Source organism: Acinonyx jubatus, chromosome B4 (assembly GCF_027475565.1).
Source record: "Acinonyx jubatus isolate Ajub_Pintada_27869175 chromosome B4, VMU_Ajub_asm_v1.0, whole genome shotgun sequence".
NCBI lineage: Eukaryota > Metazoa > Chordata > Mammalia > Carnivora > Felidae > Acinonyx > Acinonyx jubatus.
The window spans coordinates 123599775-123625039 of record NC_069387.1 but is presented as its reverse complement, the minus strand read 5'-3'; the positions used below and the strand labels follow the sequence as shown (position 1 = coordinate 123625039).

At 43.7% G+C, this 25265-nt stretch overlaps 1 protein-coding gene across 2 annotated transcripts in view; it reads right to left on the bottom strand.

Annotated features, from left to right (window-relative positions):
• The window catches only part of TCP11L2 (t-complex 11 like 2), a 41892-nt gene extending 21904 nt beyond the window's left edge, over positions 1-19988 (bottom strand). For both annotated transcript variants that reach the window (XM_027070938.2, XM_027070940.2), the window contains exons 1-6: positions 19842-19988; positions 11252-11436; positions 7618-7753; positions 3892-4012; positions 2369-2589; positions 95-231 (exon numbers count right to left, since the gene is read on the bottom strand). In XM_027070938.2, the coding sequence (XP_026926739.1) occupies positions 95-231; positions 2369-2589; positions 3892-4012; positions 7618-7753; positions 11252-11408 (772 nt within the window). In that variant the 5' untranslated portion in view covers positions 11409-11436; positions 19842-19988. The remainder of the gene's footprint in view (positions 1-94; positions 232-2368; positions 2590-3891; positions 4013-7617; positions 7754-11251; positions 11437-19841) is intronic.
• Between the last annotated feature and the right edge of the window lie 5277 nt (positions 19989-25265).

Below are 25265 nucleotides of genomic sequence, written 5' to 3'. Positions count from 1 at the left end.
GTCAAAATTCTTTAGTGACACTCCTTAAGATACCAAAATATAACGCATCACATTTCCACTTAGTTTCAACATATACACATTATATTGTACTTACTTGGAGTTTCTTCTAAAATTTCTTGGAACTTGGTTCTCTCATAATCCACCAACTGGCGTTGAAGATGTGGTCTAAGACTCCTAATTGTAAAATTGACCATGTCCATTTTCATGAGGTCCAGGACATGAAATATTTGTCTAAAAATTTTAGAGTGAAAATAGTTAAAGAGGTGATTAAGAAACTAAGCTGAAATTCATTAACTGCTGGAAAATATAAACATCCCCCAAATGGTTTTGAAATTCCAACTGCCATTGGCAAGGTCACTTTTCATAGAAGGCCATACACATGCATCCCAAATTTATTCTTCACAGATCTCAAGAGTATTTGCTTTAGCAAATACAATACCTCCAGCTGATCCATTACACCCAGCAGTGAACTGGTAGACAGTAGAAAGCATAGGCAATGAGTCTTAACAATGAGACAAAGATTCAAGAAGGAATTTTCACTGGAAAGCCCTAAACTTTTAAGGAGTCTGTACATAGTGTACTTGGTTTTTCCTCCTAAGGGAACGCGGGTGGGGTGGGGAGAAAAGAAGAAAAAGGACAGGGAAGTAAGGCACAGGGGAAAAATACTTCAGTTTCGAATTGGGCACGCCTGGGCTCAAATGCAGCATTGCAACTGACCAGTTCTGTGGCCAGGCATAAGTTACTCAATCTCTCCGTGCAAGTTTCCTCATCTGTGCAAGAAGAGACAAGATCAGTCTTGGAGGGATGTTGTAGAGAGTCAATGAGGTTACGAACGCATCATGGAGGGAACAGTGGTCCCCAGTAGGTGCTCGATAGATGACCAAGATAAAGACCACAGATGTGATACCACACATGGGTAATAAGGTAACTCAGAGCATGGATTCTGCAACTGAAGAGTCACTGTATGCCAGAGCTGAACACAACTCTACAGGCACATACAGCCCATTTCACCGATGGCGTAAAGTGTGACTTTGAGAGGTTATCGACTTGCCCCAGTTAGTAACGTAAGTTATCTGCTCTACACATACCAGTTTCCTCCTCCTACCTTTCCAATACTATTACATAAAACTTAATTTTCAACGTGGCTGTATTCACAAAAAAAAAAAAAAAAAAAGGCAGGGGTGGGGGGAGTTCCTCTCATTGGTGAAAACTATTATAGACTCGTCTTTCCTCTGGGATCACAAAGAAGTTATTGTTTATACAGCCAGAATTAGACCCTTACAATTTTAAAGTATACCTCATTTCCTCAGGGAAGCAGTGGCAGAAATGGTTAGGTGACCACCAAAGGTCTGTGCTCCTTTTCCACAGTGTATATTTGTGGCTAGGGAAATGTATTTCCAGACAGCAACCACGTTTCCCGGCCTCCTTCAAACTAGGTGGGACCACAGGACTGGTTACAGTCAGTGGAATCTGTCTCTTCTGGGTTGAAGAGGTTGAACACTGGGTATGCCTTCCACGATCTCTTTCCCATTCACTAGCTGAATGTACAGGACTCCAAGGGCCTTGGGCAACAGTGGGATCAAGGATAGAAGGAACCTGGGTCCCCAAATAACATGTGGAAAGCTGCCTGACCAAGAACCCCTGCTTCAGACTGTGACATGAGAAACTTATACTTGTTAAATCACCAAGAGTTCAGGGGTTATGTGTCATAGCAGCTACCATTACCCTAACTCATAAAGACCTCTTCCTAGATCCTTGACTGGATTAGGTCCCTCTGCTAGAAGCTCTGTTAATCCCCTGTACATCCCCTCCCATAGCACTTACCACAATTGCAATTCCTTGTCCGAGGTCTGTTTTCCCATTGGACTATAAACTCCCTGGTCAGAGACTGTATCTGTCTTTTTCCTCACTGCATCTCCAGGGCCACCCCCCCCCCCCCCCCCACCAACTAACAACTTTGTTAGGTCATTCTATCTGAAAATTCTATGTTCAGGGCAAATGACTGACTTGCTCCTTGCTTCTCTGGTTTCTTCTAGGGTCAAGGATTCCTTTGGAAGACCAGAAATTATTCTGTGTTCCTCAATTCCCACACTTCCCTTTTGAATGAACTGAAAGATACTCTCAGAAAATGCAAGCCGTGAGCACCTGTCTGGCTCAATCGGTTAAGCGTCTGACTTAGGCTCAGGACATGATCTCACAGTTTGTGGGTTCAAGCCCTGGGTTGGGCTCTGCATTGATAGCTCGGAGCCTGGAGCCTGCTTTGGATTCTCTGTCTCCCCCTCTCTCTCCCTGTCCTGTGCTCGCTCTCTCAAAAATAAATAAACAAACAAATAAAAAGAAAGAAAATGCAAGCAGGGAAAGTGCTAACCTCAGCACCTCCACGATGTCGTTGGTAGCCTTCAGCTCTCTGATGTCGTCATCTCGCACAGGAGCACAGAGCTTTCCCATGATACTGATGACATAGTTGGCCAGGCCTTGGATGTCAACAGCACTGTGCTCAGCCTGCTGCCTGATTAGGTCTGTGTCTAAAACTTCACATATCTGGTTGCGAAGCCGGTTGCCGCCAGGAGTCAGAAAAGAAAGGAGAATCTACACGGGGAAAGGAAAGAAAAGGTACCGGCATTCTTACGTGACTAAGGGTTGTCATTTTTTATTTCAGTGTCTAGAAGACCAAGCTCCTTGTCCATATTTTAATGCCCTGGGTGCCACAGAAGTTTACACTGACTGGTGGTGGGTCAGAGGAGCACTCCAGTGTCTCAAATCTAAAAAGAAAGCTCTACCTTCTGCATTAAAGCCCCCTTCCAACTTGCCACTACTCATGGGAAGTTACTGAAACTACCAGAATGAGAGCAACTGGCAAGGAAGCAGTATTACTGAAATAACTTCAAAAAGTTTACAAATAAACCACGTAAGGAAGGAATAAGTTGCAGATCATGGCTCCAAAGAACCCTTTAAAAAAGAGCAAATGAGGGGCGCCTGGGTGGCTCACTTGCTTAAGTGTCCAACTTCGGCTCAGGTTATGATCTCACTCCCACGGCTCGTGGGTTCAAGCCCTGCATCAGGCTCTGTGCTGACAGCTCGGAACCTGGAACCTGGAGCCTGGAGTCTGCTTCGGATTCTGTGCCTCCCTCTCTCTCTGCCCCTCTCCTACTCGCACTCTGCCTCTCTCTCTCAAAAATAAATAAACATTAAAAAAAAATTAAAGAAGAGCAGATGGAAACACCCCATGGGCTACGTTAGTATATTTTACGTATAAGATATTTATTATATATTCCTTAGGCAACCTATCCAGAGTATTCACCACACAGCAGACACTGTGCTTACACACACAGCACATGGTTAGGAGGACAGGCTCTGAGCCTGAGCACTTTAGTTCCAATCCCTCTCCATCCCTCAAAGCTGGGTAACCGTGGGCAAGTAAGGGAACTCAGCTCCCTTTTATTCAGTAAGAGTAACAGTGGTAACTACCTCACAGCATTATGGTAACGATAAATGAATAATCTAGCGTATGGTATAGAGCAAGGGCTTCGTGAATGTTCACTAAAACTCCGCCCTGTCATTTAATTCTTACAATTCTCAGAACGCTAAGACTGAAGGATTGGAAAGCTGTTGCTAAACCCATTGCTAAACCAGGTTTCTAGCTCCTGAGTCTGTGCTCTTGACTTGCTGGGACCAACCACTCTGTGTGCTAAGCGTCACCCTGCGCTCGCTCCTTCCACCGCCGGAGTTCCCCTGCCTCCACCCCGCCCCGGGAAGTGCACTTCGGAAAACACCCTTCCAGTGACCGGACTTACTCAGTTTTCCAAAAAGAATCTCCAGCACCCTTTGAAGGACGCAAAAACAGTCTTCGGGGAAAAGAATTACTAATTAATACAGACAACATCAACTTGCCTCTCTGATTTCTTCAAACAGTTTGATGGCATGTTCATACTCCGGAGGCTCGGCATTCAGTTCTGACTGCAAGACGTCCCAGAAGGCCTGGTGGACAATGTGCTTCACTCGACTAGCCAAGCTACAGGAAGGAAATGAATTGTTTTTAAAAATAAGCACTATTTTTCCTGATTATGAAAGAAATGTGCTCATTGTAGAAATCTTACAAAATTAAGGAAAAAAAACCCAGAGAATAAAAATGGCCCATAATCTCATTTTAATCTTTTGACATATTTCCCTTGTTCAATGCATGTTTTTATATAGTTGAGAATAATCTATAGGTATAGTATACACTTGTGTCATTTAACATCCTGTCCTAGGAGTTTCCCCTCGACTTTAAAAATGCCTTCTTGCTACAGCTTTCAGTAAGTTCTTAAAATTGTACCTTAAGGAGATGCCATACCTTGCCCAGCTGCTCTTTGGATCTTTAGATGTGCTCTAGATTTTTGGTCTGAGATATGGAAAAGTTGCTCTTTCCTCAACAGCTAAAGTTTCATTGCATGGAATAGAACAGGTTGGCCCCAAGGAGACATGCATGGGACAGGCTGCCAACCGCAGCTTAGATGTCCCATTTAAAGTTAGCCAGACCACATTGCTGGAATAGGAACCTTCCCAGGAAGAGCTCACAATAGAATAGGTGGCCACTTTGCCTCACCCCTTATGTCACTGCACTAAAATAGGTGCACATTTAAATACACATCCCTACTGAACTCCTACACCATTTGGCAACAGTTTTAGGAAAATCACATATTTCCCTGCACTGTACTTACTTAGGTGTCTCCATCCTGTACATGGCATACATCTCTCCCAGGCAGAGGCCGTAACTTCTTCTAAGTACCTGCCACTGTACCTAGCACGGTACCTGGCATACAGTGAGTGTTTGATGAAGGCATGATAAATGAATTAATAACTTCATAGTTATGCACATGTCCTTATTTTTCCTTTTTAGAGTACAAATAGCTAAACATACAATAATGCTATGAGACATTAAAATCAGCTTTCTGAGGAGTGTGAGTTAAAATTGCTTCCATAACTGCAAATGCTATATTCTACTCAGCAACTTTAAATGTTAAAACTTATTCTAGTTTCCTGACTAGATTTACTCAGCATAAATGCTATTTCTAGTGTTGACCCTCCTGAGCAACTTCAGAACAACGAGAAAGGCAAACACTGCTGGGATGGACTTTCACTCTTGACTTTACCAGCCTTATGTACGTGGCTTGAATGGATCGACCAAGGAAGAGCTATAACTTTACAGCTCCTGCAGGGACATCAGAGTTTAAATGTAAGGTTTCCTAAAGGCTGAAAGATATTTTTTAGCTTTTTAATTTTCTGGAGGATGATGGGGTGGGGGAGGGGAGGGGAATGAGATCAATCAAATCATTTACAAGCATTCTTGCTGGGTATCAGAAATCAGACGTATTTTGCCAAGTCTTTTCCCCCAAAGACAATATTTAGTGGAATATGAGAGTCAGCCACATTTTAAAAGGTAACAACTTGGCCATTTGTAAAAAGCCATCTGAAAAATCAACAGCTCATAACATGCTATTTTATTTTTAAATAAAGTTAGGTGTCCTAAGTTTGCATTTTGCTTTCCTTGCTCACATTTTCCAGCTAAGGCAGAAAAGGAAGGAGAGAGGTATTCCTATTTCCCAGAGTATCAAAATCCTTATGGTCCAGGCGCTCGGATGCCCATGAGCACACATTTGAAGCGTTTTAGTTCCCATCACATCCTTGGGGAACGTGAGGCTCAGAAATGGTCTCAGCAGAGCCAAGATTCAAATCCAGAGTCTGCCTGATCCTCAACTGCTTTTGCTATGGCCTGTATTCACAGCTTTTGAATTTAAAGCACAAATACTCTCACACTGTAAACTTCAAGCGTTCATTTTTATCAGTCAGTCAATAAATGTTTATATGACATCCAATATGTGCCAGGCCCTGTTTTGGGTGCTGCGGTTACTGTAGTAAAAAAGAAAGTTGTCTGTTCTCAAAAAGCTTATCTGTTAGCAGGGACAGAAAGACAAAAACAAAACACATTAAAAATGAATAAGGCAATTTCAGAACCATGAGGAAGACAGAATAAGACAGTGTGGTACACCGTGATGGAGAGGGTGCTGCCTTCACGGGGAGGTTGAAGAACGCTTCTCTAGCATAGTGACCTTTCAGTTGAGACTTGAATGAGGAGAAAAAAAGCAGCCAGTGCAAATCTAGGGGAACAACATTAAAAAGGAAGGAAGAAGAAGGACAAAGTTTCTGGGACAGGATCAAGCCAGTATACTCCGAGGTCAGCAAGGAAGCCAGTTTGGCAGAAGTGCAGCAGGCAGGAGGGACAGGAGTAAGAGACATGGTCAGGAAGTGGAGCCTTGCTGCCATACTTTCTGCCAAACATATGGGTTTGTAGAAGTTTGGGTTTCTTATTCTAAGTGTAATAGAAAACCACTGAAAGATTTTAAGCAAAGAAATGACCTTCTCTGATTAACCCTTCAGAATGATCACTCTGGCTACCGTGTGAATGGAGAGGATGGACTATGGGGGGCTAAGGATGGAGACAGGGCAACCAATTAGGACTGAAAGAGTAGAGGTCAGACAATGACAGTGGCCTGGCCTAGGGGTGTAGCAGTAGAGTGGTATGAAGGATCGTGGTGAAATGCAATTACCATAGAAAACCAAACAGATACACCTATTTTGGCCAGTAATCTTAAAAAATATTAGTGATTATTATGAATAATGTCCTCAGGAGCAGGAGGACTACAATCTGGATTTTAAAGAAGGAAAGTTGTTATGTTTCCTATTTTTCCTGCTTTAAAACAAATAAGCATAAAACCTCTAAATAGAATCAAATATTACATGTTGTCTTAACTGATAGGAATGCCTCTGGATTTATAAATGATACTGTGAGGTTGAAGATTTAATGCCATTATTCATGAGCTAACTTTGCCTCTAAAGATGACTTACCTGTAGTTATGGCCTCAAGCCTTTTCTCTTCTCTGCCCCAGGGGATTTATGAGCCAACAAAGTCAGAGAGGTTGAGGTAGGATATAGGGTGTGGCTCTAACTAAAGATCCCTGGGTTTTGGGGAGGGGGCAGGGACTGAGGTTAACCAGGGGTGCCCATGTAGTTGTGATTCCTACCACCAGACGCTTCTGGATCATCTGTTCTTAGCACTTCGGCAGCTCAGCTACATTGATTTATCTTTTACAACCTGAATATCAGTTTTTAATAAGTCAATCTGCAAACATTTCTTGAGTACGTACTGTATGTCAGGCATTCTGCTAGGCAATGGGGATAGAGCCCCAAATGATATAGACATAGTCCTTCCATTACGGTGTTTTGGTCACATGGGAGAGACAGACACTGAACATAAAGACTTCTTAACAAAGGGAGGCAGAAGGGGCAACAGGAGTCCTTAGGAAGGGGATTTAATGTGGTCTGGTATGCTCAGGAGTGTCAGGAAACGCTTTCTACAGAAAGTGACGTACACACTGAGTTCTAAAATTATGGGTAACATGTACCCTAGAGGAGGGTTTTGAAAACAAGTATAAGACCGTGTTAGAGAACTAACCAATGTTTACTCTCAGTGGATATTTACAAGACTTGTAGGAATCAGTGTGAACGTGTGTGTATGTGTGTGTGTGTATGTGTGAGAATCTGCAGCTCAGTTTACACACACAAATGCCTCCGGGTTACCTGTTCTCAGGGAGGGCATCTTGTTTCAATTGAAAGTTCTCATTTACAGCAATTTCATGAGCAAGTGTCATGTTTGATAAGTTCCTTGCTGCAGCCATCACTTCGTCAAATGTTACTACCCTGGGAGGGCTTGTTGCTGAAAGAAAAACAAAATCCAGTTCGTGTCATGGAAAAGTTGTCATCCAGTGAAGCCTCCGAATGCAGACAGAGTGTAAGTTATCCCAACATACACATGCAGGGTTTTACAAGTAAGAAGAATACATACTAAATTGGGTAGATTCCTCTGCTTACTTACTACTTAAGACTTCAAAAATTTAAGGACTCTTTTGATAGTTTCAGTTACTCTATTGATAAAAAAATTCTCAAGTGTTTTAGAGACTATCTTATTAATAGAAGCTATTATAAGTTACTTTTATTAAATCACCTTATATTTTAGTACCTATTGATATCTGCATTTATTACACGTACTCTGCAGGAACTTGATAAGACTACTTTTATTCTGTAATTCATAACTCATTAATTTAAGCACATTCAAAATGAAATAACTGATTTCTTAAAACTATAACTTCTAGGGGCGCCTGGGTGGCTCAGTCGGTTGAGCGTCCGACTTCGGCTCAGGTCACGATCTCGTGGTCCGTGAGTTCGAGCCCCGCGTCGGGCTCTGTGCTGACAGCTCAGAGCCTGGAGCCTGTTTCAGATTCTGTGTTTCCCTCTCTCTCTGCCCCTCCCCCGTTCATGCTCTGTCTCTCTCTGTCTCAAAAATAAATAAACGTTAAAAAAAAAAATTAAAAAAAAACAAAAAACAACTATAACTTCTAAAAGTATAGGTGGTATAGCATAATGCTTGGGTTTGGCTCCAATTTTTACCAATTGGTTGTTATCATTCGACTTCACTAGGTATAACATATCTCCTCATAGGGCTGTCTTGAGGTGATTAGTAAAGAAGAACATAGTAAGAACTTAATAAATGTAGATGATTAAAATAAAATTAATCTGGTAAACTGGATAATCCACTTTTCAGTCAGAAGTAGTAAATAAAGAATTATTCTGATTATTTCTAAAGATTATTCTAGAAAATTGTTCTAATAAGTCATGTCTTGTAAAAATCACTATTGGAACTCTTAGCTTCAATTACTTAAAAATCATTTCCTCAAAAAACAATACTGACTGGCAATATATTGCTACCTAAAATAATTTCTAAAAGAAGAGGAGGAGGAGGAAGAAGAGGAAGACCATGAGGAAGAGGAGGGGGAAGAAGAGGAAAAAATGGTGATATATGGAATTAGCAAAGTCCCTCATCAAGATGCCTAGGTACCCTGTTGGAGGCATCAACCCCATATATATAATATAAAAAATGACAAAAAGCACAGAAAGCTGGGTGACTGCTAGTTAATTCTTTTCCCAATTCTCTGGTGCATTAAGATTCTTCTCAAAAATGTCTGTACTCTGGGGTCCAATAATCCTATATCCAAAGGAATTCCTGGAAAGGCTTTATGTACCATAAAGCACTATTTGTAACAGCCAAAAAAAAAAAAAAAAAAAGGAAATTAACTAAATGTCCAATGATAAATCAATGATTAAATAAATTTATTATATAGTCATTTGATGAAGTAATTTACATTTTTTTAATTAAAAAAAATTTTTTTTTTATTTTAGAGAGAGAGAGTGAGCAGAGGAGAGGGACAGAGGGAGAGAATCCTAAGCAGTCTCCAAGCTCAATGTGGAACCCGACATGGGGCTCAACCCCATGAACCATGAGATCATGACCTGAGCAGAGATCAAGAGTCAGACACTTAACTGAGCCACCCAGGCACCCCTAAATGTTTTAAAAGTATATCCTCATAGGTAAACGTTTTAATTGTAATTCTAAGTGAAAACAGTCTACACCTACATATACACATGTGTCAATGTGAAAAATGAATGTGACAAAGTGCTGCCAGCTGTCGCTTTTGGGTGATATAGGCAAAATCTTCTTTTCTCTACACTCGTGTACTTTCCACATGTTTTAAAAATGAGATTGCACAAATTTAAACGCAAATGAACAAACTTTTTGAAGGGGGCATTTGATTATGTTGTTGTTTCTTTCTGCATTTGCTTTGTCTTTTAAGATGTTACATTTCCTAGGGCAGAAAACATGAATAGACACTTCTCTAAAGAAGACATCCGGATGGCCAACAGGCACATGAAAAGATGCTCAACGTCGCTCCTCATCAGGGAAATACAAAACAAAACCACACTCAGATATCACCTCACGCCAGTCAGAGTGGCCAAAATGAACAAATCAGGAGACTATAGATGCTGGCGAGGATGTGGAGAAACGGGAACCCTCTTGCACTGTTGGTGGGAATGCAAATTGGTGCAGCCACTCTGGAAAGCAGTGTGGAGGTTCCTCAGAAAATTAAAAATAGACCTACCCTATGACCCAGCAATAGCACTGCTAGGAATTTACCCAAGGGATACAGGAGTACTGATGCATAGGGGCACTTGTACCCCAATGTTTATAGCAGCACTCTCAACAATAGCCAAATTATGGAAAGAGCCTAAATGTCCATCAACTGATGAATGCATAAAGAAATTGTGGTTTATATACACAATGGAGTACCACGTGGCAATGAGAAAGAACGAAATATGGCCCTTTGTAGCAACGTGGATGGAACTGGAGAGTGTGATGCTAAGTGAAATAAGCCATACAGAGAAAGACAGATACCATATGTTTTCACTTATGTGGATCCTGAGAAACTTAACAGAAACCCATGGGGGAGGGGAAGGAAAAAAAAAAAAGAGGTTAGAGTGGGAGAGAGCCAAAGCATAAGAGATTCTTAAAAACTGAGAACAAACTGAGGGTTGATGGGGGGTGGGAGGGAGGGGAGGGTGGGTGATGGGTAGTGAGGAGGGCACCTGTTGGGATGAGCACTGGGTGTTGTATGGAAACCAATATGACAATAAATTTCATATATTGAAAAAAAAATCTTAATGATTAAGAAATAAAAAAAAAAAAGATGTTACATTTCCTATACAAGATGTCAATTAAAAAGCTAAAAAAGAAAAAGAAAAAACGCTGGCTTTACACACCTTTAGAGCTGTCACACACAAAAGGGGAAAAAGACGTCTCCTGCACTGTGGCCACTTTTTGAACTCTTTCTTACGCCCCTAGTGTAGTAATTCTCCTCGTGGCTACTTTTCTGGGGTGATTTGCACAACAGTTTTTGCAATCAGTAGGAAACCCTTTAGATTATTTCACTTCCTGCCTGACCCTTGAATTGGGGCAAATTTCCTTTCATTTAAATCGGCAATGATTAGAGAAGACCAATTTGAATTTATCCTTGAATGTGTCCAAGAAGTGATCTCAAGAGGGAGTGGCTTTCCACTGCTTAAGAGAAAAGACAGGTGGGGTTTATGGACCTGATTTATAGCCAAAGCAAAGCATATCAGAGACTGTAATGAAAATACAAATGGTTAGGTGGTAAACGTTAGTGGCTACTTACTTCTGCCTTTGCCGTGCTATTATGGTACATCTAGAAACTGGGGGAGTCTATACTTTGCTCTCATTCATTTAGGAGTTTTAAAATCCAGCACACATGTCTAGAACCACCTCCCCTCGGCCACCCCTAGCCCCTGCTCCCCGTCAGCTTACAAGCAGGAGAGCTGGATTTGCTGGAAGAGTCGCTCGTAAAACTCTTCCTGGAGCACTCAGAGTCACTGAGGGAAGCCATGCTTTCGGAAAACCGGGAAGAGTCTGAATCGCTTGGCTGATCTTCACCCACACATTGCTTCTCACCATTGAAGGGCATTTTGTGTCACGCGAGTGTAGGATAACACCTGCATAGACAAACAGACCCTGTGTCAACACTCTGTGGGGCTTCCACTAGCATCACGGATGCTTCTTCCAACATAGACAGCTTTGCCCACACGTGTCACAGTGTTGGAAAGGCCTCAGAAGATAACCTCTCCTTTCCCACAGCAGCCCGGCCAGGCCACCAAGACTGCCTTCCAGAAAAGGGACCCCATAGCCCTGAGTGGGAACTTACTCAGGACATAAGCAGTGTGAATGAGGAGCAGCTCTCAGCAATAACAGATCCCTTAAAAGTGTACAGAAGACACACAATCTCTCTCTTCCTGGGTTGCTAAAACATGGCAAGTTAAGAGTATGAGAGGATGGGGCACTGGGGACAGACCACCTAGGTTAGAAGCTGGTGCTGTCTTTTGCCATGTGCCCTTGGGAAAGTCACTTACTTACCCACCTACCTCATGAGTAAAACTGGGCTGAAAGACTGAATTTATAGGGTTCAGTCTTGAAGATTAAACAGGATTAATCTTAATAAAGTACTTAGCATGGCACTCAAATTTTAGCTATTCTTACTGTTCCTTTGGCTTTGTTTTAAATAAAATAGTTTTGAAATCAGCCTCTTTGGTTCCTTATGAGCCCCTTGGGGAAGGGAGAAGACTAATTAAAATCTCTGGCTGGCAAGTCTGCACGTTCTCCATTTTCCCATGGACTGCCCTCATATAAAGACTAAAGCCTGACCCTGGGTCTGCATTTGACAGTCGACTAAGGACCCACTACCACCCCATGAACAAACAGGCATCAAAGATCCTGATTCACCGGTCGGTGGAACAGACTTTGGGACAAGGGGACTTACCTTGCCATAAAACCAGTCCCTTGACTCTATCTACATCCAGTGCTGTTCTGGAACATCAGATTGCCTCCCAGACAAAGGCAGGGCACTTGGGCCCAGTCACCCCCTAGAAAGGGGATCCTGGGCACATGGGATACCCGGCCTAAGCCCAGGAGGCTCAACTGAAGCCCAGCAGGCACTGACTCTGATATGTGTGGCGTTAGCTGAAACAGAGAGGAAACTTGGGCCCGAGGAGGAAGGCACCTCAAATCCTGAATAGACAGTAATGATAGTAAGGATTCACTGAGTCTCTTTAAATCTGAACCAGCCCAGGCAATGAGGTATACAGAGCTTTGAAAGCTGCAAGAACTTGAAACCACGGCTGCACACAGTATGTCTGGAAATCCTGAGCAGTTTCTTCAAATGATTCCTTATATATATTGAGTGCGCACTGTGTAGCAGCACAGGGAAAGGTAACAGTGAATGGAAGAGACAGGGTCCTACTCCTCTGTCTCTGAAGTCCAGTCACCTACACCTGTGTGTGGCAGAGGCCAGAACATGAGAAAATGGGAAACAAGGCATTGCTGAAGCACAAGGAGAGGCCACATGGGACTATGGGGGAATCTAGCCTTTGTTGAGAGACATGGTGCCATTTTTTTTATCCCGTGTGTGGTAACAGAGACAAGGATGAACCTGAGAGGGACTTATTAAAAGGTCAAATGCCCAAGGGCATTTGCCCCTGGCCTCCCTTAAACAACTTTCTTCAGCCCTGCCAGTTGTAAAAGTGTGCCCTTGCTTGGCCCATCATTTCCACAAACAGAAAAGCGCTAATTGGAGGCTGACTGTGCCAGGAGTTGAGTGAAACTGCCAGGAAGCTACCATGTAGAGATAGTTGCCTTATCCTAGGGTCCCAACGCCAACTACCACGAACACAGGCTATAAGATAACCTGGACCCTTGCAACTCCAGTGGGGAAATAACCTCCTTTACCACAGGCAAGCTAGATTCTACTTGAGTTTTTTTGTTTTTTTAATGTTTATTTTTGACAGAGAGGAGGGAGAGAGAGAGAGAGAGAGAGAGAGAGAGAGAGAGAGAGAGAGAAGGGGCAGAGAGAGAAGGAGAAAGGATCCAAAGCAGGGTCTGTGCTGAGAGTGGAGAACCCAATGCAGGGCTCGAGCTCACAAACTGTGAGACCATAACCTGAGCAGAAGTCGGATGCCTGACCAACCACCCAGGCGCCCCATTTCTATTTGAGCTTTAATTCCCATCTGCTGGGGGGAAAGGAATAGAGGACAGAAGAAAGGGATCTGCCCTAACTCTTCCACTGCCACCAAACCCCAATCCTAAATGGAATACTTGCCCTTTCCTCTAGATTTCTCTCTCTCTCTCTGCCAACATTTGATGTCTCACTGATGGCATTTCTTGAAAGTGCCACCTTCCTCAGGAAGCCTTTACCCTCTGGCCAGAGTGAATGACAGACACTCTTCTTTGTACATCTGTAACCACGTCCCGTATCTCCACGACAGAGCTGAGTCCCTTGTACAGTTACTTTCCTCCCATGGCTACTTCTGACTCTCCTTAATAAGGCAGGGACTGTGTCTCGTCCATCGCCAGTGTCAAGTACGTGACAAGTATTCACTTGGTGTCAGCTGAATCGGAATCATTGAATCCCATTTGGTACAGCTTCAACCAGAACATTCGCAAACTGATATCACACGCTTGCAGGCCTTGTACTGTGAAAGTTCAAGCACTGGAGCAGGGAACCTACCACCTAAACTTTCTTTATTAGGTGTAAGACTCAATATTCCCTGGTCCTGGCCACGCTCTTATTTATCTTAAACTTGGTTTCCATCTTATTATTTTTTGCAGTCATTCCACTATAACAACTGTGCTCTGTATGCTCTGCTCTTAATTTTCCTTCACTTTGGCTGTTTTTCCAAGTAAAGGTGAATAAAAGCTTTCATCCATTGGAATTTATGAACTAGGTTAATAGTTATAACTGTCCCTTTCATTTTTCTACTCCAGCTGAACAGCACACTTTGTAGGTTCCTTAATTGTGTTTAACAAGGCAGCAAAGTACAAAGGTTCAAAAACAAAAAGATGTAGGCTAGGAGTTATAAGTCTAGAGTCTGAGGCTTGGGTCTGTCATTAATTTGCTGTGTGACTTTATGCACATCACATCGGCTCTCTTCGCCTCATTTTTCTGAGCAGGTTGGGCTGGCTATAAGGTCCCTTTCAACTAGGAATTGCTAAAATGCTATAAACCCAGAGTTCCATGAGGCTTCACTGGAAGTTCTCAGACATTAAATGTGCTTACAGCAGACATACTTAATGTGCAACTATGCTTCCTTCCAACAATTCACTGGAAATAGAGTTTCTGGCACAGGGGATGCAACAGAAAACACAAAATAAAAGCTTCAAAATGTTTAGAAACTCTTGTTTGGTTGGCAGAAGCCTCCACAGCACAAATGGGCTTTAGTGCATCCAAGGAGAAGCTTTTCTTTGAAGCCCAAATGCCCATTATTATTCTATAAGGAAACTGCTGTTTTCTTAAGGCATACTAATAACACCTAATGCATAGGGCAAGCGTGAGACTTCATTTAGTCAGTATATGTAGAGTGCTTGGAACAGTGGCTGACACAGAGAAAACTGGATACAGATGATGACTATTATTAGTATTATTTGCATTTTTTCTTGTTACTATCATCATCATTTCAGGCATTAAAAACTACTCTAGAGGGGAGAACTGTTTTATCCCATGATGATAAAATAACACTGCTAGTTAATCCAGGACAGAACGTTTGCGCTTGTCTGAAATACAAAAGCTAAAAGCAAATGGCCCATCCCAGTGTAAATGGTGTTCTGCAAGTTCCTTCACATCTGTTCTTACTTTTCTTGGTCTCGGGTTTCCATATAAGTCATCTGGGGACAAAGCTACTTGACTCAAAAGGCCTTGAGGGTAATTAGACTGCTTTAAAAACTATTTTGGATTCTTACAACAGTGATAATAAAACCAGTCTATTTCTTTAAGAGAGGTAATGCTTCTCATACTGACAAACTTAGATCTACTTAAACTTCACCACTGGGAATTACAAGCAAACCACACAGCTTTTCAGAAACACCACATCTCATCCTACCTGCAGGATTTACTTACTGGCCAAAGGTAAAGTCAAAGGTGAAAGCAGCGCATAACTCCAAGCACAGCCTCCAATACTACAGTGGGTCACCATCAAGGAGAATAATCACATTTTTCATTGCACTGTTCTTCATTTAATAATAATAAATTCAATATTATGGAATTCCTTCCAAGACCAATGACTGGGATGCAGCAGATACTTAAACATTTATTGCTGAATGAATGGCAATATGATCACTGACATTTTAGAGAGGAGGGAAATGGGTGCAAGAACCTGAAGGGGACAGTCCTATGTCCCACCACAGATGGAGGCGAAATGGGTTGATTCCTTAGCCTGTGTCCACACTACCAACTTCACTTCTTTATTTCCTTTTTGTAGCAGACTCATCTGCAAATGCTCCTGCATGGGTTCAGGATTATAAAGATCCACCAGTGACAACGCAAATGTCCACGTCCAAGAGGCAAGAACACTGGCTCTGGAGTCAGGTGGTCTGGGTTCTTGATCCTGATGCTTGATATTTACTGACTGGAGAGAGGGAACCCCGGTTTGCCATTTGCAAAGTGGGGATATTAATACATCTGCCTCGTAGAATTGTTGTGAAGAATGAACTGAAATAGTCTATGTCAAGTACTTGAGCTCCTAGTAAGTGCTTGACAGCCAACTATTATTTTATTACCACTAGAAGAGATTATGATTTCCAAACATGTCAATGTCATAAAAACAAAGAAAGGCTGAGGACATGTTCCGGATGAAAAGAGACTTGACAATTGAGTGTAACAGATGATCCCACACTGGATCCTGTACCAGAGTGGGGAAAAATGCTATTACTGGGTCAAATGACAGCAGGTAACAATACCTGAACCTACTGTCTGTGTAACAATGTTAATTTACTAAAGTTGATACATGTACTGTGATTATATATTCAGGAATTAAAGGCCATGATGTTTGCAACTTTCTCTCAACTAATTTAACGAGAGAGAAAAAGAGAAAACAATAAAGCACAGCAGCAATGTGTTAACAGGTGATTATGAGCAAAAGGTAGACGATAGGGAGTTCTTTGTACAGTCCTTACAACTTTTTCTGTGAGTCTGAAATTATTTCCAAGCAGAAAATTAAAAGAGAAGTACTAAACCAAAACTTCAAGTCTAATTCAGAACAGTCTGGGCTCCTGCAGTTTTTAGATTTTGATTGTTCCCACCGCTGGGATAGTTAGATACCACTCTATTACAAAAGCTCTTCTAGACAGACTTGTCCCAATGTCCTTCTTGAACAGTGCCTAGAGAATAAAACAGGAAATAGGCCAGAGCCCTTCAGAAGAGGCAAAATAAATCATCCCTTTTAAGAGCTCATCTCCAGGTGGTTTCCCTTTTCTTAAGAAGTTTCCTGGCAATGGTTTATATTCCTCTGTGATCCGGCCTCTACCCACCTCATCCCATATCACTCTCCCCCTAACCCTTCCTGCCACAGACAAAATGGCTTTCTTCAGGTTCCTCAGACCTGCCAAACTCCCCATTCTGGAACATTTGCACCTGCTAGAGTCTCTCCGCAGCATCCCCATCCCGTGTCCCCCACACCCCGCCCCGCATGTTCTCCCCGATCTCCATGTGATTGGCTCCTTGTTGTCATTCAGATTTGAAATTAAATGTTACAACTTCAAAGTGGCCTTCCCTGATATTCCCACTCCATCTAAATCAGCCAACTAGAGCTAGGAACACTTCCAGGGATAGAGGGAGAGCTCAAGGAATATTGTTGATGAACAAATTAGGCCACACTCCTATTCATATTACCACTTAGGTTTTTCTTCTCTCCTGCCTCACTCACATTGCTCCTATTCCCATTATGCAGTCACTTAAAGTACTATAGTTGCTGTTTACATAACTGGCTCCCCACTAAATTTTAAGCTGCTTACAGGAAGGGCCGTCTCCCCTTTCCAATTCCAAACACATTTTCCAGGCACCAATAATTCAAACCAGCAGAGATTTACAGTTCCAGAGCTTAAAGCAAGGTTTACATCGTGTCTTTCCATTCTCTTAATGCTCATTGATAACAAATAATAACAATCAGAGCTAATAGCTATTGTGTGCTTATTATGTCCCAGCCCCCATAAGCATTTTAAGTGTTTTATCTCCTTGAATCTTCATTATAACCTTGCTAGCTAAGGTATTGCTATTATCCCTGTTTTATATATAAGAACCTGAGGCTCAGAGAAGTTAAATTACTTGCTCTAGGGGTCACAGCAGTGGCAGAGGCACAACTCTAATCGAGGCCATGGATCCCTAAAGCCCATGCTTTCTACCACTCTAGGATGGCTGGACAAAATGTAGTGTGTTGTTCATTCTTTCCATTCTCAGTCTGCCAAATCGATCTACCCAACACCACGTGGACACTTACATATGTGGTAACGAGCTGACCTTACCCCGGGGTGGCTGCTCAAAGTGCTATACCATGAAGGGCATCACAGAAAGAGTCTATTATCCAAAACAATTCTCAACCACCCCACTAGAGTAAAGGAAAATCCTCTATCAGGGAGCCATTCTTTAAGTACTGCAAAATCCTTAGTTAAAACTCAAATATCATCAGAAGTCTTAACTGCTTACAACTAGTATCAAAAACAATTTGAGGTGAACTACACAGATTTTCCAACAGCGCCCTGTATGAGGAATGGAGACCATCCGGTCAAGGTTGGGTGGTGGAAATGAGAAATTTCACGAACTATCTAGTGGATGTCATCCTTGAAGACCAGATCAAGGTCAAATGCAAAGACAGGCATTCACATATGTGTAGTAAAGGGCAAGGAGTCAGAGGAATAAGACTGGGTTCTGAAGGAAAAAAAAAAAAAAAACTGTAGATGGTATGGAATATCTCCATCTTCTGCAAAACGCTGCTTTAGAACCAGGCCCAGCCAGCAGTGCTAAAAAGTTATTCATATGCAGCAAGGCATAAACCACAGAGCAGAGAGATAGGTTCCTGCTCCATTCAGCTACAGAATGCTGGTCTTCATCAAATTAGAGCCAACAAAGAGCTAGATAAAAGCCAACAAGCCAGTCATTGTCTAAGAAAACAGATGTTCACGCAACACATAACATTACAGCATCGGGGGAAGGATTTCTAGGCACTTTTCACACTTGGAAACACTTTTCCTCACACCCCTGGCTGGCCTGTTTTAGTACCTGTGCTTCCTCCTCTGGGGGCCCCAACCCCTCACAAAATGGCATTGAAGCTGCTTCCACATGTGACTGGGTATCTTCAGCCCTGGGCCACCGCATGTGAGGCAACCTCCACCGGCTGCCAGAATGATGGATGAAATCCCTGGAGGCAAGAGGAAAAGGCAGGCACGGAGCCTCCTAAAGTGGGAACCACAGCGATAACCTGGTTATGGTAGCAAAGAGCAAGGTCTCTGGCTGGGCTGGAGACCACGGGGCCCATAGGGATCTTGGGGGCTGAGGGGCCCACTGGGGACAAGGACAACTTGTCTGGTTTCTCAAGGTTAATGTAACAGAACAACCACCTAAGATAATTATTTCCCAAACTTCAGTCATTTGGGTACCACTGTTGACGCCTGTTTCCACATCTCTACCCTAATTTGTCAATCACTGCTATGTTGACTAGATTTTTGCATTTGAATACTTTTATTTTAAAAGGAAACTTTAGATCATTGTGAAATCGCTCCTTTAATGGAACAGCTTTTCCAAATACTAACGAAAACACGTAACCATGCTCGTCCACGTGCCACCTCCAATCTGCGCCGTCCGTCCACCCACCCGGTGGAGCCACCCAGAGGAGCAGTTTGGGGAAGCACAAGCCATCCCCGAGAGGCCAAGGGTTCGAGCCCGGGCCCGACTGGCATCTCCCGCCTCTTCCTCCAACTGACCGTAGAGGGACGCCCCAGGAGTCTGCACACCCCCAGGCCAATCCTCCAGCCCCCCCCTCCCCTCCAGCAGCACGCTTCCTGTCAAAACAAACCCTTGGGGGAGGGGACGGCGGAGGCCGAGCAGAGTGCCTGGGAAACCCCGGCAACAAACCCCAAACACACGCTTCGAGCCGCGCCCAGCCCCCACCGCGGCCCGGCTCGCCCACCCCAGATGGGCAGGGGGTCGCAGGCGAGGCGGGCACCTTCCCGGGGCCCGGATGGTGGAAAGCTGTTCGCAGCGCGGTCGCTGGCACGGATCCAGCAGGATCCAAGCGACCCCGCAGCCTCCGGGGCCCGAAGCCCACGGCCACCCTGACACCCGCCGCGGCCACTCTGTACCCGCTCTCCGCTCCCACGCGGGATGGCGGTTTGAGGTCAAACAAGGAGATGGGGGGGAGCAAGAAGTGGGACTTTAACGCCCCCTGGCACCGGCGTCCCCGGACAGAGTTCCGAGGTGGGTTGGGGGAGGCCCTCGGCTGCCCTGTGGCGAGATGTCCTCGTCCACCCACCCGGGTCCGGCACCTCAGAACCCGCGACCCCCTCCCCCGGGATGGATACGCACCGGGTCTGGCGCGGAGACAGGCGGAGGAGAAAGGCGACTGAGTGAGCCTGGATCAAGGATCTCTGGGTGTCCCCTCAACACCGCTCAAACACCTGGAAAACTCACTCACCATTCCAACAACCCCCAACCTCCCCGCCCCCCTCCCCCCCACGCGGTATTTAAAGGGCCGGGAGGGACTTCGAAGAGTCAGCCTAGGCGTAGCAGTGTAACCGGCGAGAGGGGGAAGACGGACCACGGGAGAGGGGGAAATCCAAGTCACTTCAGGCTCCGATAGCAGAGCTCTGACAGATTTGATTTACTACCTAACATTTTTCCTCACGTTCGCATGAAAGAGGTCGAGAAGAGCTTGGATTGACGGTGTTTTGCATGCCACAGGAAACGGGCCCCCCCCCACGGGCTTCAAGTGGTGCAGTCCGGGGACCTGCTAGGGGCGGGGAGAAAAGTGTTTACGGAACTGGGGCAGCAGTGCCACTGGGAGCTCCCGGAGATGGAGGCGGGGCTGTCGGGAGCTGGGGGCGGGGCCTAGGAAGGGGAGTCCGGGGCGGGGCGGAGCGGGGTGTTGGGGCGGGGCGAGGCTGCGCGCTGATCCACTCGTGGTTCCTCCCGAGAAGCGCAGGACTGTTTTGGTCCCCGGGCGCACCTGCGTGGATAATGGTACAAGCTACCCCTCGCGGGGTGGAACTTCTACTCGAACACCCCTCATCTAGACGGGGCGATCCAGATTGGGTGCCCACCATCACGCCTTCCGCACAGCACAAGCCAATAGACAACAGGGCAAGTGCGCTCCCACGCGCGTCAGCAACCAGCCGTGTCACCTATGTTTGTGTCTGCACCTCCACATAAACACCGGCCCAGATTTGCATATGGTTGGACTGAAAGATTAGCTTTTGGGAGTCACACCCACCCAGGCTCTCTGAAGACGTAAACTTCGTGTGCACGCAAAAGATAAAGCATCTCACTTCCTCTAGAGTGCTTGGCAGCACCTCTCTGTTCGACAAGGGTTAATGTAAATAAACAGTCCCAGGGTGGACTCTGTTTAGTTCTTGTGGGTGTGCTTCAGGATGTGCAGAAACAACATTCCCCCAACCGCAGCCATAAAAACCACTGTGTCTTCTGAATATTGGCATTGCTTGGGATATAGTGTCATGCAGTGAATTTTGCATAGGCTGAAGTATTTCAATTTCGTGCTGAAATCATGTCCGAATTGTGGAGGCAAAACTGAACCAGACAAGCAACATTTTAAAGGAGGATAGAAAGTTATCCTTGGGGCTCCTGGGCTGCTCAGTGGGCTAAGCGGCTAAGCGTCTGACTCTTGATTGTGGCTCAGGTCAAGATCTCACCAGATTGAGCCCAGGGACCAGCTCTGTGCTGACAGCAAAGAGCCTGCTTGGGATTCTCTCTCTCTGCCCCTCCTCCCTCTTTCTCCCCCCCCCCCTCAAAAATAAACAAACCGATTGGATTCTCTCTCTCTCTCTCTCTCTGTCTGCCCTTCCGCCCCTCCCCTGTCAAAAATAAACAAATAAATGTAAAAAAAAAAAAAAAAGGCCAGTTATCCTAGATGGAATAATTTGGTGTTACAACATGGACTTGTTTTGGTTCAACCCTGGCTCTGACTTAACTACCCGTGAGATCTTGGTCAACGGATAACAATGATAACTATCTCATCCGGTTATGGTGAGGATGGAACAAGATAAAGCATGTGAAGTGCGTAGAGCTGTACACAGTAAGTCTAGTCAGTGTTAGTTATTGAAACTATTAGGCAAATCACTCTGAACAAACTTGGCTGATCTCTATAAACTTGTATTTGCGTTTCCTTATGCCACTCTCTCCTCCCTTCTTCTAAAATATATAACGATACAAACCAAGAGATTAAGGAGAGAATGCTGTTGCCACCCATAGATTCATTCTTGTGAACATGCTCATTTTTATATTGTTTGTTGGAAGCAGCAGTCAGGATGACAGAAGCCTCTGATTTCGATTCTTGCCAAATAGTAACCGCTACTCAAACAACCACCATCACCACCTAAAAACTCCACAATAGATTAACCAAAAACATTTTCCTAATTTTTGGGCACTGTGACAATGACGCATTGTGGTTTTGCTTCTTTTGTTAGCTTGATAGGTGCTTGATGAGTGTTGTTTTTGTGTTTTTACATAACTTGGAGCAGGTGAGCATGAGTCAGGAAAGTTGTCCAGTCTACCTGGGTGACCAGCTGCCTGACCCTAGGCTTGGCACTTATTTTAAAGCTCAAATACATAATTCTCAAAGCCACAAGGAAGCAATTTTTTGTCAAAGCAGATGAGTCAAGTTTCGGCATGTGCTGGGGTGAGAACCTTAAGGTAGACAGGGCGGGGTAACATCAGAGACCCAAGCTCAGAGAGGAAATATCCTGGAAGCACAATCTACTGCTACTTTGACATTAAATAACTTGCTCTCTGGAAACCTTTTGGTCAATTACCTGGCCAGCTGCCCTCATACTGGCTGGCACATAAAAGACACTTTGAAAAAATATAGTACTATAAAATATTAGGCAGTTCCCTTCAAAATGAGCCTTGTTTCACATTCTTGCTCAGAGAGTTCAGGCAGTCATAGAATAAAATCCTCCTTGCTCAGATTATGTTCACGACCTTCTGGAAAAAAAGGTCAGAGGCAACCTCTTTAGTAAGTTACGTTTTTTATTTTCACACCTGATCTTTCTAACGTTCCTTTTGGAACAACTTAGAAAGTTCATAGTAATGCAGTTGGTTTGTCACCTACAAATTACACAATAGTCTAAATCTGTTCTGTTGCCTTTGGCACATGCCTAAGGGCTGATGAAAATTATTGCTGGATGGAGACATAAAAATACTCATTTTCTTTTTACACATCTTAAATCTGAGTTTTAAATTATAGTGAGTCCTTGAAAAAAATCAGAAAATCCCCAAATGTAATTTTAATATGGACTTGCAACGTCTCAACCATTTACCTTGTATTGTGGCTCTGCATCTTGTGCTGACTGAGCATCATGTAAATTCAACTATATGTGCTCAGAAAGGACAGGGTGCAGGGCGCAGGACAGAATAATTTGAACACTGGCAGTGATTTTGCCCCTTGTTCTCTCCATGGGAGTCGTGAGGCTTCTCTTCCTGAGTTGATCTCAGTTTCCAAGCTTCACATTAGGTTCCAAGCTTTTTACCCAGGGCTGGCTTCCTGGGTGTCTCAAACTGTGCCAATGCACAAAGCTCTACACTTGGAAGAGCCCTATACTTAGTTTAATGCTCTGCTGCTGCCATCTTGAAATTCTTCACAATTTTTCAATAAAGAGCCCGCATTTTCATTTTGCAGTGGACCTTGCATATTATGTAGCTGGTCCTGATTTCACCCCATGGAACATCAATCTAGAGTTTAAAGGTACTTACTTCCCATTCATCTGTTCCCAAATGCAAATCAATTATTTTCTGTAGTGCTCAGTTGAAGAAACATATCTGTTTCAATGCCACAGGCAAACAAAACAAAACAAAACAAAACTGGCCCACCAAAGGACCACCAAAGGCCTATGGCCCACCAAAGGACCTATGAAAGATAATTTTGACTGCGCCTGATTTTGACCTTAGGTTCTCCCTTTGGAAACTAACCTCCTCACATAAGATATGACTCCATTGTAGTAGAAAAATTGATTACATGGAATCCCATCTCTTTTTCTCTCCCCTGTCCATCTTTCAAAAAAAATGTTTTAATGTTTATTTTTGAGAGACAGTGTGAGTGGGGAAGAGGCAGAGCGAAAGGGAGACATAGAACATGAAGCAGGCTCCAGACTCTGAGCTGTCAGCACAGAGCCCAACGCGGGGCCCGAACCCACAAACTGTGAGATCATGAGCCAAAGTCAGACGCTCATCTGACTGAGCCACCACTCAGTCAGAGCCCCGCTCTCCCCTCTCCATCCTAAGGTGCTGGGAAGAACTAAAAAGCAGTAAGGGTTGGGGGGAAAGACAGTAGAAAGTAGAAAGAAGAAAAGACAATTTGACTGATATAAACTGGTGACTAAATGTTCAAAATTTGACCACATCTTCTCATCGACTTTTGTCATTCTTTTGGTCTTAAAGATAAAGGAGATTTAGATCATCGAGCAGTTTTGATGGTTTATCAAAATGTTGGTGCTTGATTAAGTTTCCAAAGCACCAGAAACAGTTCTCCCCCTGACTTCTCTGAACTGAATCAGTATAAAATTGGAGGTTGCTTCTCACTTCAATTGCTTGCACCCTCACATCTAGATACAGACCCAGACCCTCTCCTCTCACATACTAAAAGGAAAAGCATTTTTAGAAAGAACCTGTCCCTGTTCACCCTCCATGGGCCCCCTTCACTTACCTGGAAACCACTGCTGTCCCCTGGAAAGCAAAGAGAGTGAGGACCAGGACTGAAGACAAGGCTGGGCAGGGAGTGGGAGGGGCCGAGGTGAGGTGAGGCTCTAAGGAGCACCTTTGAGAAACCAAAGAGGTATTGGCACAGAGCCCTGGCCAAGACAGCCACTGTCTTTGCCCCACCTCTGGGCCAGCAGGCTGTCACTCTCTAAGTGCCTGCCTAGTCCATTCAACCACAGATGAACACTCACGCCCCCACTTTAAAAATAAATTGGAATACCAGTGGGGTACAGGAAGAACTTCTAAAGTAAGAGGCAAAACCCAGGAGACATGAAGGAAAGGATTAAGAGACGTGTCTCCTTACACAGACTGTTTAACATAAAGACATGAGTTACAGAACAATGATTGTGGGATTGATACCATTTCTGCTTAAGGGAGAGCTTGTATGTGAGAGAACATGTGTCTATTCTGTATTTATAAAATGCATGGAAATGGACTAAAAAGTTACCCTCCAAACTGTTTAGGAAGTAAGTTGGGAGATGTTCCTGATTTATTCTATATACATACCAATGGCTTATTTCTTTTACACGGAGAATGTATTTATTCACTCTTTGCTCTATAATTCACACAGCTATACGATGATCATTGTATGTCCTCTTAAATATACCTTAGTGGTGGTGAGCTATGAACACTACCCAATACATATTTATCTTATTCATATTTTTAAAAGTGATAAGATATGGAACTTTTCATATCAACTATAGAAAGGAATATGTTTACAAAAGGCCCCTCACTATGGTATGTCAAAATTATTTCTGCTGTGAAAGTAAAAATTACTACTTTTTAGGGTTTTCCCTTCAAGTCCAATTCTTAGATAGTCCAGGTACATGGAGTTTACTTTCATTTAAAAATGCATATTGTGCCCCAACATGTGACCTCTAAGGCTTTTCTTCTTTTGATGGTAAAGTGGACAGGCATTCTTTCCCAAAGTGGTATGAGTCTTAAATAATTATACTACCTTTTGAGGATGAAAAAATGAGAGCCCTGGACATTCTGATGTCTGTAGCTTTTACCTGAGTTCCT